General features: G+C 53.9%; 1 protein-coding gene and 1 long non-coding RNA gene across 4 annotated transcripts in view; one reads left to right on the top strand and one right to left on the bottom strand.

Moving 5' to 3' along the window:
• UBAP2 (ubiquitin associated protein 2) overlaps positions 1-14,392 on the top strand; it is a 90,392-nt gene that overhangs the window by 63,736 nt on the left and 12,264 nt on the right. For 2 of the 3 annotated variants that reach the window (XM_015848270.2, XM_015848268.2), the window contains exons 19-21: positions 168-363; positions 1,584-1,675; positions 2,081-2,131. In XM_015848270.2, coding sequence (XP_015703756.1) covers positions 168-363; positions 1,584-1,675; positions 2,081-2,131 — 339 coding nt within the window. The remainder of the gene's footprint in view (positions 1-167; positions 364-1,583; positions 1,676-2,080; positions 2,132-14,392) is intronic. The other variant, XM_015848269.2, reaches the window with a different exon arrangement.
• LOC107305746 lies at positions 9,599-14,345 on the bottom strand. The gene is made up of 2 exons (XR_001551882.1): positions 14,274-14,345; positions 9,599-9,754 (listed from the first exon to the last, which is right to left on the bottom strand). It is a non-coding gene; the product is annotated as an uncharacterized LOC107305746 (long non-coding RNA).

Genomic DNA, 14,392 nt, shown 5'->3' with positions numbered 1-14,392 from the left:
CAAGCTTGCGACTTAGTTGCTTGCTTGGTATGTACTTACTGCATATGCTATTAAGCATTCTCTTGCACATGCTAATGTTTCTTAAAAGATGGTTGTTTTTTTCCCTCAACATCTTTCACTGTGGTTTATTTGCTCTGTGATCCTCATCCTTTTTGTCTTCTTTCTAGCACACTAGTGTTGAGAACACAACTTCGCTCCAACCCGCAACAACCTTTTCAGCTGCTTCAACCTCAGCCACTAGCACCACATCATCGGTTGTCAGCATGGCAAGCAGTATGAACACTACAAACAGCCTTGGCCTGAGCGTTACCAGTGTGTCTATGCCAGCTGCCACCACAAGGGCAGCTCCCTTAGTGTCTTCAGGTTCGCAGTATTAACAGATCACGTGGATAGACAGAAGACTTCATTCTGCAGGGCTGTCAGTCAAGCATCTCACCAGCAATAACTACTGTGCTAAGAAATCCACACTCTTTGACTAGCATTTTCAGCATGCTTTATTTGCTGGCTTATAAAATAAAGTTGCTTGCTTTTGTGTATTTGAAATTTGTTAGGGTGTGGTGTGGCTCTTACATAGCACATTCTATCCTCAGAGACTTTATAAATTGACATGAACAATTCTGACTTGTTTTGAACTAGGATCTACCTGGTTCGTATTCCAGGTTGTAATTAGCTCTTAACTGTGAGTTCACATTAGCTTTAATTTCAGACTTCTCTATGACTTGAGTTCATTAGACAGTATTAAAATACATTGCTGTGGCTTGATTATTGTATCACGTCCCTACTGCCACATATATAGAGGAAAGAAGTATCTGATGGATGTTTGGGTTTTTCTACAGCAAAATAACCATATTGGAAAAAGGGTCTACTGACAGAGAAGCTCAGGAGGCTTCTTGTACTGAAGTAGAAGCAATACTACATGTCTCTCTTGCTTCTCTGATCAACTTAACTTGCTAAAAGGAGACTCTGTGGAGGGAAGTGAACAATTTAAGTATTTAAATCAAAATTATACGTGAGAATTTGTCATTTCCCATTCTCTGTAAATTGAGTATTTTACTGACTGAAGTGCCTTCTTTTACCCTCTGCTTCATGGAAGCAACTGAAACTGTCCCAGTCTTCTCTTTGCTTTTCCCAGCTGCAACAAGTTCCCCACAAAAGGTACACTTGCAGCATTTAGTGCTTACTTGTCCATTGCTGGCAGCAAAGGGGAATGTACTGACAGAGCAGAAAGTGAAAGAATTTATTTTCAGATCAAGAGCATTGCCTAAAGTTTTGCTTTCAAGAGAGACCTTAAGAATTGTGGGAACTTCTTTCCTGTAGTTCTGCCGAACTAAATAACAAAATTGGACTGTTCCCTGATGGGATTGTTTTCAGCCTAAATTAGTTTGTGCTTTCCTTTCCTTGACATGTGGATATGAAGCATTAAATTAACCGGCATTAAATCCTTCTGTATTGTTCTGCTCTTTAAAAGCTGAGCTAGTGCAGCTCCAGGGCCTGTGAGCTATCTTGTCTCAGTGCTGAAGCCTTTTCTAAAGATTTTTTTGTTTGTTTGTTTGTTTTTAAGTGTCTGTATTTTGGTTCTGCAGGCAAAGCTCCCCCCAACCTGCCCCAGGGTGTACCGCCCTTGTTGCATAACCAGTATATTGTGGGACCTGGAGGACTTCTACCTGCCTACCCAGTAAGCAATTTAATTGTACTTGTCCTTAAACCTTGATGCAAGTGGGCCCTCCAGACCTGCTGCTGTCTATGCCAAGGCATTTGAGTTGACAGGAATTGCACCTGGAATTTTTGCTGTAAACTTTGAAGAAATAGGAATTATGTTTATTGGTGCTCACTGATAATAATAGAAAACTTCAGGATTGTTTCTACGGACCTGACTGAGCTACATTAGAGTGATAGAACATTTCAGCCTCTGCCTGACTCTTATTTGCCTGGAAATTCTTTGGTGCTCTGTCATTGCACAGTGAAAGATTTAGCCCTACACCATTAATTGAGGCTGAGTCTAGATCAAGCTGTTTAAAGCCCTGAATTCATCAACATCAGAGAAAAGTGTTATAATTTTGTATTTTTATCTGTCTTCAAGCAGATTTATGGTTATGATGATCTTCAGATGCTTCAATCCAGGCTGCCAATGGTAAGTAAATAGCTTGAGTTTGTTTCATTATCAACAAGTTATCTTCAGTGTTGATCATCTGTGCCACACAAATTACTGTACAATTCAAATTACTTCATATAGTGGTGATTAAGAGCTTATCCGCATGTTTCATGTTCTGTTTTTTTGAATATCTAGAAATGATTTCACTAAATGTTGTAGACTGATATAGAGCGATTATTCCATTTGACCATCTGCAAATGGAATATAGAAGCATGTTCTGTGCTTTGACTAGAATTCTTTTTTTCTGTATTAAAACAACAGTATGAAATATCATCAATTCTAATTGAAATCTGAGTGTGAACTTCTAACAAGGAGTGACATAGTACACAAACAGGTATCTGTAATGGCATAGTATACACGTTGACAACCACTGTGTGCATGTTACATATAGTGAAGGCTATTAGAATCTGACATATTTGCAGTATGTGATATGGTTGCAAACACTTCAACAGATAAGCAGCAAAAGGGAAAGTATGAAAAATTTTTTTAAACTGAATCCAGAATATACAGGACATGTTAGAGAAACTCAGATTCTAAGCAGTTAGACTCATAAGGATCCTTGGCCTACAATGTAAAAGGGTGAAGAGTTGTTACCCCTCACCCTGAAAACTGAGGTGAGGATGGTAGCATGTAACTCAGAAAAATAAAAAGGATAAAGCAGTGCAATGTGTGTATAAAGGGGGAAAATAAATAAATAAATAAATAAATAATGGAGCAATGAGCAGCGATCTGAAGAGAAGAGATATTATTGGGTGAATGTGTTGGTCAAGTTCTAGTAAGTACCAGGTCTTCTGTGTGGAGTCTTGGAGTTAGCCAGATGGAGTACAGATGGAGTTACAAGATGGAGTCACAGAGGTCCTGTAATGAAATAGGGTAATAAGAGTAGTAGTACTGAAGCAAGAAACAACCCTGTGGCATTGGGAAAAATAATAATAATAATAATAAAAAGTATGGGAGAAATATTTGATCTGATGAATGTGAGGTAAAGAAATGGGCAACAGACACAAGCAAGAACACGCTTGGATAAAAATAGAAAAGCTACTAGTAATGAAAGCTGTGCTGCAGAAAGTGTTAAAGTAGGTTTGTGATGATAGAACAGATGCTCACTTCACAAAATAGAGCTGTGTTGACTTTAGTTCATGTAAGGCAGTGAACAGAAAGTCTTGGAAATGTGGGAAGGGTTCCTTGGTTGGTGCACTATGGGTAAAAAAATGTGAGATGAGAGTGCAAATATTAACTGTGGTCTGGGCTCAGCAGTGTGCATGGTGCAGATGAGCAAGACGTGCAAGAGCTGTGGGCTTTCCTGGGTTGTGGTCAGTGTGGGCACCCAGTCCTCCTATAACAGAAAGATGTATGCTGCTCCAAACCCATGTCTGAGCCTCTGGCTGCTCTTGGTAGAAAGGAGCATGCTTATGTCCTGCTTCACACTTTTCCATGGACGTTTGTGTCAGAAAGGTGGTGTAGTTTACATTTACCTATAAAGGCAGAAGATGCTGCTAAAGAGATGAAAATGGGAACTGGTTCTTTAAGCTTTAGTTCTTGAAAAGTGGAAAAGGAGTTACACAAATCGAGCATCAGAGATTTTGCCCGTGGCTTTCACTTTTGGCTATTGGTTTTTGTGGTCTGCGAGCAAGTGGCTTGGCTGTGTGTGGGGCGGTTGGTGGAGGTGCTTGTCCGGCGGTGTGTTGTGGGGTGGCTGGCTGCAAGGGTTGGAAGGGGGATGTGAAAGTGGTGGGGCGGAATGTTCTGGGCCAGCTGTTGTGCAGATACTTTTCTTTTTTTTTCATCCTTTCCTTTAGGCGGGCAGCGAGAGCTGTGGTGATTCCTTCAGTGAAATCCCTCTTCCTGTTCGACTCTGCTTTTCTTACGTAATGCCATAATGCTGTAATTGGCCTTGGTCTTTCGACTTGAGTGAGATGTGTGTTTCCCGTGGTTTGCTTCCCGTGCATCGTTTCTGTTTGTTTTTCACAAAGCATTGACAAGCGATGCGTGATGGAAGAACCTTGGGTAGTTTCCGGCGGCGTGAGGAACTTTGGGCCGGCTGCTGTTGCGGTCGGAGGAGGCAGCGCCGCCTGTGTCGGAAGCTGCTGAGGATATGTAGAAAAGGCTTGTGGTTGAGGAAGAAAGAGAAAGGGAAGGTATCCTTCCGAGCGTGGCCTGCGGCTGTGGTGCTCGTCAGGCGACGCGTCGCCTTCCTCCATGGTCTTTTCCTTGCTTCCTGTGGCATCGGGTGAGAAGGAGGAAACGTAGCAGCAGGCGGGCAGTTGTAAGCCAGGGATCTTGCGTTGCAAAGGCCGAAGATTTGTCGCTGTCCAGGAGGAGTCCGCAAACGTGATGGAGCTGAGGCCAGCACCGTAGCTCTTTAAGCACCTTTTGAGGATGAGGAGACTGGAGGAGATGACAGAGTGAGAGGGTGGTTTGGGTTGGAGGGGCCCACAACTGCCGTGCGCTTCCAGCACCCTCTTTCTGTGGGCCGAGCCGCATTCCGCTAGAGCGGGGTGCCCAAAGCCCCATCCAGCGTGCTGTGAGAGGCTTCCAGTGCCGGGGCGTCCTCGGTTTCTCTGGGTGACCTTTTCATGCTCTCCACTGCCCCTCAGAGGACAAAGTCTCTTGCTGACGTCTAGTGTGACCCTCCTGCCTTTTAGTTGAAAGCCACTGGCCCTTGTCCTACCATGGCAGTCCGTGTTTACGTTTCCCACTCCGGGTGCCCCGTAGGCCCCCTTTGAGTCAAAGAATGGCTTGCTTTGGAAGGGGCCTCGGCAGTCACCTCGTTCCCACTCACTGCTGGCGGCACAGTTGCCGACCGCGGAACTCAAGCTGTAAGAGCAGGCTTCCCAGTGCTGCATTCAGCCTGGCCTCGAACCCCTCCGGGTTGGGGGAATGGGGGATCCAGAATCTTCCCTGGGCATCGCGCGGTGGTGCCTGACCTCCGTCTCCCCCTGGCATCTGACCGTGATCCTTTTCATTTTAAAGCCGTGTTCTATCACTGTCTACCCGTGTGAGAAGTTGATTTCTCTCCTGCGTATGACGGACATCCCTTTAAGTGCCGGCAGGCTGCTACGTGGTCTTCCTGGTGCTTGGTCTTGTCCAGACGGAAGAGGCAGTGCTCCCTCAGCTTGTCTTGGTAGGAGAAGTGCTCCAGTCCTCTGGTCATCCTTGTGGCCCTGCTCTTGTCGCCCTCTCTGCAAAGTCTGCCCGTCTTTCCTGAGCTGGTGGCCATGGACCTGAACGCATTACTCCAGACGGGGTGTCGCGAGGGCATTGGAGATTGGTTGCGTTGGGGGACAGTCACCTCCCCCACCCTGTTGGCCGCTCCTGTCGGTGCAGGCCAGTATGCGGTTGGCCTTGGGGGCCGCAGGTGCGCGCTGCTAGCCCGCTTGAAGTTTTTCATCTACCAGGGCCCCTAAGTCCTTCTCGGCAGGTCTGCCGTCAAGGTGTTGATCTGTCATGCTGTGTAGGTATCTGGCGTTTTCCCCGCCCAAGCGCGGCACCTTGCACTTGACTTTGTTGAACCTTATTGGGTATTCATGAGCCCAGGTGGGTTTGCATTTGTCGAGGTGCGTTTGGATGGCCTCCGTTCCTTCTGCCGTGTCAGCTGCATGGCTCAGCTTGGGGCGTGAAGTCTGCAAACTTGCTGAGGGTGCAGTGGATTCCGTCAGCTGTGTGGCCGATGAAGATGTTGAAGAGCAGTGGCCCCGGGCCGGACCGTGCGGGACGCTGCTCGTGTCCGGCCTCCGCCTGGGCGTAGAGCCATTGACAGCAGCGCCAGGCCGCGACCATGGAGCCCATTCCTCATCCAGCGAATAGCTCACCCTTTGAAGCCACGTCTGTCCAGTTAAGTGATACGGGTGCGGGGCAAGCCTTGCAGAAATCCTTAGAGTAGACGGCATGGGTTGCCTTCCCGTTGTGCAGCGATGCGGTCACTCCGTCGTTGGAGGCCGCCTGGTTAGTCAGGCACGATGTGCCCTTGGTGAAGCCGTGCAGGCTGCCTGGGGTCTCCTGCTCATCCCTCTGTTCCTGGCAGGTCTGCTCCATGATCTTCCTAGGCACAGAGGTGAGGCTCATCGGCCCGTGGTTCCCGCCGTGTTCCTTCCTCCGTTTCATAAAGCGGGGAGGGATGTTTTCTTCTTTGCAGTCACCGGGGACTTTGCCTGACAGCCGTGACTTTTCTGACAGGGCGCAGAGCGGCTTTGCAGCCCCGCGAGGCGTGGAGGAGCGCACAAGTTGAACTCCCACCCTCCCCAAAACTGCTTCTGTTNTGGAGGCCATCCAAATACGCACCATGGGTTCACGCACCTCGACAAATGCAAACCCACCTGGTCCACTGAATACCGCAATAAGATTCAAACAAGTTGCAAAGTGCAAAGGTGCCGGCTTTGGGCGGGGAAAACGCCAGATACCTACACAGCATGACAGATCAACACCTTGACGGCAGACCTGCCGAGAAGGACTTAGGGGCCCTGGTAGATGAAAAACTTCAAGCGGGCTAGCAGCGCGCACCTGCGCCCAAGCCAACCCGCAATACTGGCCTAACATCGACAAGGAGCGGCCAACAGGGTGGGGGAGGTGACTGTCCCCCAACGCAACCAATCTCCAATGCCCTCGCGACACCCCGTCTGGAGTAATGCGTTCAGGTCCATGGCCACCAGCTCAGGAAAGACGGGCAGACTTTGCAGAGAGGGCGACAAGAGCAGGGCCACAAGGATGACCAGAGGACTGGAGCACTTCTCCTACCAAGACAAGCTGAGGGAGCACTGCCTCTTCCGTCTGGACAAACCAGCACCAGGGAAGACCACGTAGCAGCCTGCCCGGCACTTAAAGGGAGTCCGTCATACGCAGGAGAGAAATCAAACTTCCTCACACGGGTAGAAGACAGTAGATAGACCACACGGCCTTTAAAAATGAAAAGGATCACGCAGATGCCAGGGGGAGACGGAGGGTCAGGCCCACCACCTGCGCCGATGCCCAGGGAAGATTCCGGGTCCTCATTCCCCCAACCCTTCGCGCAGGCGTCTCACCTTGCCTGGCCTGGACGCCGCAGCCCACTCCGCCGGACAAGCCCCTGCCCTCCTTCCACGCCTTGAGTCTCCCGCCGTCCTCGGCCACCCCGCCTCCCCGCCCCGCCCACGCCCAGCTCCGAGCCTGGCCAACCCCCCCCGACGGTCGACCTGCCTCGACGCGCCCCCCTCCTCCCAACCACCCGCAACCGCCCATTCTTCTCCTGGCCACCCCTCACCAAGGGGGCTACCGGGCCACACCGGCAGCTGGGCCACAAACGTACACCGCGACCCCTCGCCCACTCGCGCTCACAGCGCACACCCCACCAGCGCGCCAGTCGGCTTCAACTAACACCAGCCCCGCGACCGCGTCACCCACTCCACGCACTCGCTCACAACGCACGCCACCGCACTTCCTGCTCACCGCACGCGCGCAGCTGCCGAGCAGCCAGCGCACAACCCACGCTCCACACCCCTAGAGAACCGAAGACGCCCCGGCACTGGAAGCTCTCAACGGACGCTGAGAATGGGGCTTTGGGCCCCCCGCTCTAGCGGAATGCGGCTCGGCCCACAGAAAGAGGGTGCTGGAAGCGCACGGCAGTTTGTGGGCCCTCAACCCAAACCACCCTCTCACTCTGTCATCTCCTCCAGTCTCCTCATCCTCAAAAGGGTGCTTAAAGAGCTACGGTGCTGGCCTCAGCTCCATCACGTTTGCGGACTCCTCCTCACTGACAGACGGGCGACAAATCTTCGGCCTTTGCAACGCAAGATCCCTGGCTTACAAACTCGCCGCCGCTGCTTGCTGAACCGTTTCCTCTTCTCACCTCGATGCACACGAACGGAAAAGACCATGGAGGAAGGCGACGCGTCGCCTGACGAGCACCACAGCCGCAGGCCACGCTCGGAAGGATACCTTCCCTTTCTCTTTCTTCCTCAACCACAAGCCTTTTCTACATATCCTCAGCAGCTTCCGACACAGGCGGCGCTGCCTCCTCCGACCGCAACAGCAGCCGGCCCAAAGTTCCTCACGCCGCCGGAAACTAAACCAAGGTTTCTTCCATTCACGGCATCGCTTGTCAATGCTTTGTGAAAAACAAACAGAAACGATGCACGGGAAAAGCAAAACCACGGGAAAACAGCACATCTCACTCAAGTCGAAGACAAAGGCCAAATTAACAGCATTATGGCATTACGTAAGAAAAGCAGAGTCGAACAGGCAAAAGAGGGATTTCCTGACACGGAATCACACCACACAGCTCTCGCTGCCCGCCTAAAGGAAAGGATGAAAAAAAAAAGAAAAGTATCTGCACAACAGCTGGCCCAGAACATTCCGCCCCACCACTTTCACATCCCCTTCCAACCCTTGCAGCCAGCCACCCCACACACACCGCCGGACAAGCACCTCCACCAACCGCCCCACACACAGCCAGCCACTTGCTCGCAGACCACAAAAACCAATAGCCAAAGTGAAAGCCCACGGCAAAATCTCTCGGCAACAGGAAAGCGAGGAGGGAACAGACTGCGCACCAACTAAACAGTAAAGCCGGGCAGCCAGCAGGGCAAGCACCAGCAGACGCTGCCACCACCCGGCCCCCACCCTCCACCCCGCCCCCACGAGCCCCACCAGCCTCCTGCCAGCACCGCCCCCCCGCCCCGCCCACACCCGCCATACCCCGCCCACCCCCCCCCACTCGCCCTCCGCTACGCCTCCGCACCCAGCCACCAGCCACCACCGGGCCTACGGCAACCTCCCTGCTCCTCCACCGCTCCTTCTGAAAGCTCCCTCGGCACCCCACGCCCACCCGCCTCCCGCCCCTCGACACCCACCCCCCCTTCCCGCACCCCACGCCGCCCCACCGCCACCCCCCCTCTCTCTCTCCCCGCGCCACGCGCCTCACACTCTCACGGCCGGCACATCGCCCGCTCCACGCCACCCCGCCAGCTCCGTGCCACCCACGCCACACGCCCCGCCGCCCCTTCGCCTCTTCACGCACACATCGGACACCCCACGCCACACCATTGAAACCCTGCACCACAAACACCCCCCGACAGCCTCTCTCTCACCCCGACATCCTGCCTCACGTCACCTCCACGCCGCGCACCTCCCAAGCACTCCACCCCACTGGATCGAAAGCCAACGCCAAAGCCTCCTCAGCCACATCCAGCGCTACACCCAGCACCTCGAGCAGTGCCTGGAAAACAGCGACAACCGCAGAGTCGCGACTCCCGGCACGACGGCCTCGAAACCTTCACCTCACCATCAGCAAACACTTCAGCTGCCTCCGCACCTTCCTCAGCGATAACGACTACAGCGACTGCGCCTGGGACCTCGTCCTCCTGCAAGCTCGTGAATGGTTCCGGCGCATCAACAACCTCACCAGGCAACAACCGCGCACCTGTTAGCCCAAACGCACCTCCCACCCTCTTCCTACTTATCTATTTATTCAACTATTTATACAAACGCCTATTTATTCACCTATTTATTCTTTTATTTATTCCGACAAAATAAAAGTTCTCCTTTACAAAACTGCCTGCCACTGCCTCCTTTCGCTCAATCTCACAAGCCCCTTTCGGGGGAAACCCACCCCACGACTCTCACGCGCACCTTTGAAAACTCGCGTCAGCCCTGACGGTGGACGGACATCCACGAGTTCGGCACAAAAAGCAGCCAAAGGAGGGACACCCGCGGCGGCACGACCGTCCGGTTATGGCTAACGAGCTCGAAGGGATAAGCTGATCACCCCTTTCAGCACAGAAGCTCGATGGTCACAGCAGTACCGCAGTGACGGCTTGTGCCTCATTCGTGTGAAATTAGCCCCACACTTGACTCGCGTCTTGAGAACACGACGGAGACCACGAAGGCGGCGTAACTGACCGCAGCGTCTTGACTCTTCCCGGCAAATCCTGTGCACATTGGCTCTCATCCCACAAGAGAAACACCAAAAGCGCCTCAAGTCTTCTAACGGTAGACGAGCGAGCAGAGGCAGAGCTATCTTGGGGAAGCAGAGAAGAGAAAGGCAGAGACGAGGAAGGAGACAAGAGAGCTAAGAGATGGGAAGCTACAGTCATCTTACGCCACCAAGACGGGGGCGCAGGGGGAGGGGATGCACCTGATTGGCAACCGCTCCGTCTCCCCTCTGGGTAGACAACCCGGGGACAGCATGCATGCATTTGGATAGCGCTACGTCTTTACTTTCAGCTGGGATAGATGCTTCCTTCAGAGCGCCTGCCACGATGCGGTGCCTGGTTTTAGGAGAAAAGACACGCTGGTAAACTGCGCGACGCTTACTCGTGCTGCCAAGCGGTGGATGGACCAGCAGCATCACCAGCCCATCTGCCAGCAAGGGCGAGGAGCTGGGAGGGAGCGAACTAGGACAACTGACACCCCCTACCACACGTCATCAACAGAAGCAGTTTTGGGGAGGGTGGGAGTTCAACTTGTGCGCTCCTCCACGCCTCGCGGGGCTGCAAAGCCGCTCTGCGCCCTGTCAGAAAAGTCACGGCTGTCAGGCAAAGTCCCCGGGTGACTGCAAAGAAGAAAACATCCCTCCCGCTTTATGAAACGGAGGAAGGAACACGGCGGGAACCACGGGCCGATGAGCCTCACTCTGTGCCTAGGAAAGATCATGGAGCAGACCTGCCAGGAACAGAGGGATGAGCAGGAGACCCCAGGCAGCCTGCACGGCTTCACCAAGGGCACATCGTGCCTGACTAACCAGGCGGCCTCCAACGACGGAGTGACCGCATCGCTGCACAACGGGAAGGCAACCCATGCCGTCTACTCTAAGGATTTCTGCAAGGCTTGCCCCGCACCCGTATCACTTAACTGGGACAGACGTGGCTTCAAAGGGTGAGCTATTCGCTGGATGAGGAATGGGCTCCATGGTCGCGGCTGGCGCTGCTGTCATGGCTCTACGCCCCAGGCGGAGGCCGGACACGAGCAGCGTCCCCGCACGGTCCGGCCCGGGGCCACTGCTCTTCAACATCTTCATCGGCCACACAGCTGACGGAATCCACTGCACCCTCAGCAAGTTTGCAGACTTCACGCCCCAAGCTGAGCCATGCAGCTGACACGGCAGAAGGAACGGAGGCCATCCAAACGCACCTCGACAAATGCAAAACCCACCTGGGCTCATGAATACCCAAATAAGGTTCACAAAGTCAAGTGCAAGGTGCCGCGCTTGGGCGGGGAAAAACGCCAGATACCCTACACAGCATGACAGATCAACACCTTGACGGCAGACCTGCCGAGAGGACTTAGGGGCCCTGGGTAGATGAAAAACTTTCAAAGCGGGCTAGCAGCGCGCACCTGCGGCCCCCAAGGCCAACCGCATACTGGCCTGCACCGACAGGAGCGGCCAACAGGGTGGGGGAGGTGACTGTCCCCCAACGCAACCAATCTCCAATGCCTCGCGACACCCCGTCTGGAGTAAATGGTTCAGGTCCATGGCCACCCAGCTCAGGAAAGACGGGCAGACTTTCAGAGAAGGGCGAAAGAGCAGGCCAGGATGACCAGAGGACTGGAGCACTTCTCCTACCAAGACAAGCTGAGGGAGCACTGCCTCTTCCGTCTGGACAAGACCAGCACCAGGAAGACCACGTAGCAGCCTGCGGCACTTAAAGGGATGTCCGTCATACGCAGGAGAGAAATCAACTTCTCACACGGGTAGACAGTGATAGAACACGGCTTTTAAAATGAAAAGGATCACGGTCAGATGCCAGGGGGAGACGGAGGTCAGGCACCACCGCGCGATGCCAGGGAAGATTCTGGATCCCCCATTCCCCCCAACCCCGGAGGGGTTCGAGGCCAGGGCTGAATGCAGCACTGGGGAAGCCTGCTCTTACAGCTTGAGTTCCGCGGTCGGCAAACTGTGCCGCCAGCAGTGAGTGGGAACGAGGTGACTGCCGAGGCCCCTTCCAAAGCAAGCCATTCTTTGACTCAAAGGGGGCCTACGGGGCACCCGGAGTGGGAAACGTAACACGGACTGCCCATGGTAGGACAAGGGCCAGTGGCTTTTCAACTAAAGGCAGGAGGGTCACACTAGACGTCAGCAAGAGACTTTGTCCTCTGAGGGGCAGTGGAGAGCATGAAAAGGTCACCCAGAGAAACCCGAGGACGCCCCGGCACTGGAAGCCTCTCACAGCACGCTGGATGGGGCTTTGGGCACCCCGCTCTAGCGGAATGCGGCTCGGCCCACGGAAAGAGGGTGCTGGAAGCGCACGGCAGTTGTGGGCCCCTCCAACCCAAACACTACACTCGCCACTCTCGTCATCTCCTCCAAGTCTCCTGCATCCTCAAAAGGTGCCTTCTAAAGAGCTACGGTGCTGGCCTCAGCTCCATCACGTTTGCGGACTCCTCCTGGACAGCGACAAATCTTCGGCCTTTGCAACGCAAGATCCCTGGCTTACAACTGCCCGCCTGCTGCTACGTTTCCTCCTTCTCACCCGATGCCACAGGAAGCAAGGAAAAGACCATGGAGGAAGGCGACGCGTCGCCTGACGAGCACCACAGCCGCAGGCCAGGACGACTCAGGAAGGAACCTCCTTTCTCTTTCTTCTCACCACAAGCCTTTCTACATATCCCAGCAGCTTCCGACACAGGCGGCGCTGCCTCCTCCGACCGCAACAGCAGCCGGCCCAAAGTTCCTCACGCCGCCGGAAACTACCCAAGGTTCTTCCATCACGCATCGCTTGTCAAATGCTTTGTGAAAAACAAAACAGAAACGATGCACGGGAAAGCAAACCACGGGAAACACACATCTCACTCAAGTCGAAAGACCAAGGCCAATTACAGCATTATGGCATTACGTAAGAAAAGCAGAGTCGAACAGGAAGAGGGATTTCACTGAAGGAATCACCACAGCTCTCGCTGCCCGCCTAAAGGAAAGGATGAAAAAAAAAGAAAAGTATCTGCACAACAGCTGGCCCAGAAACCGGGGCGCCCCAGCACTTTCACATGCCCCCTTCCCAAGCCTTGCAGCAGCCACCCCAAAAACACACCGCGGACAAGCACCTCCACCAAACCGCCCCCAGCACACAGCCAAGCCACTTGCTCGCAGACCACAAAACCAATCCAAAAGTTGAAAAGGCCCGGTGCAAATCTCTCGGCAAAAAACCAGGAAAGCGAGAAGGGAAAGATGCCACATCGCTAACGATAAAACGACCGGCCTCCATCTGCGGGCGCAGCACACAGACCGCTGCCACCACCGGCACCGCCACCGCGCTGAAGCCCACCGAGGCTCCTCCGCAGACAACGCCACGTCCGCACCACCATCCCTGCTGCCTCGCCACCGCCAACGCCACCACCGGGCCGTACACCGGCCATCCTGCTCCTCACGCTCCTTCTGAAAGCTCTCGCCCACCACGCCACGCCTCCGCCTGCAGCCCACCTTCGCCCCCACCCTTCTCTCCGCGACACGCTCACCCACCTAGGCGCCCGCACCACTCGCCTCCACGCCACTCGCTCGCACCAGCACGCCCGACGTCCGCCCCCGCTCCCTGCCCCCTCAAACGACACCATCCCTGGACACCAGCAACATCTGGCAAACTGACAAAAACCACCCACGACATTCTTCAGGACCTCTTCAGTATCCTCAGCGGACCAAGCACTCCACCCCACTGGATCGAAAGCCAACGCCAAAGCCTCCTCAGCCACATCCAGCGCTACACCCAGCACCTCGAGCAGTGCCTGGAAAAAAACAGCGACACGCGCTCCCGGACACGACGGCCTCGAAACCTTCACCTCACCATCAGCAAACACTTCAGCTGCCTCCGCACCTTCCTCAGCGATAACGACTACAGCGACTGCGCCTGGGACCTCGTCCTCCTGCAAGCTCGTGAATGGTTCCGGCGCATCAACAACCTCACAGGCAAACACGCGCACTTTAGCCCCAAACGCACCTCCCACCCTCTTCCTACTTATCTATTTATTCAACTATTTATACAAACGCCTATTTATTCACCTATTTATTCTTTTATTATTCCCGACAAAATAAAAGTTCTCTTTACAAAACTGCCTGCCACTGCCTCCTTTCGCTCAATCTCACAAGCCCCTGTCGGGGGGACCCCACCAGCCGATCTCTCAGAGCCCAGCCGGACACGGGCGGGGTTGAATCGCCTCGCACCTTTGAAAACTCGCGTCAGCCCTGACGGTGGACGGACATCCACGAGTTCGGCACAAAAAGCAGCCAAGGAGGGACACCCGCGGGCACGCTACCGTACCGAGGTTTATGGCTAACGAGCT

Source organism: Coturnix japonica, chromosome Z (assembly GCF_001577835.2).
Source record: "Coturnix japonica isolate 7356 chromosome Z, Coturnix japonica 2.1, whole genome shotgun sequence".
Taxonomy (NCBI): domain Eukaryota; kingdom Metazoa; phylum Chordata; class Aves; order Galliformes; family Phasianidae; genus Coturnix; species Coturnix japonica.
The sequence above is the reverse complement of the archived record's forward strand: the minus strand, read 5'-3'. Positions and strand labels throughout refer to the sequence as shown.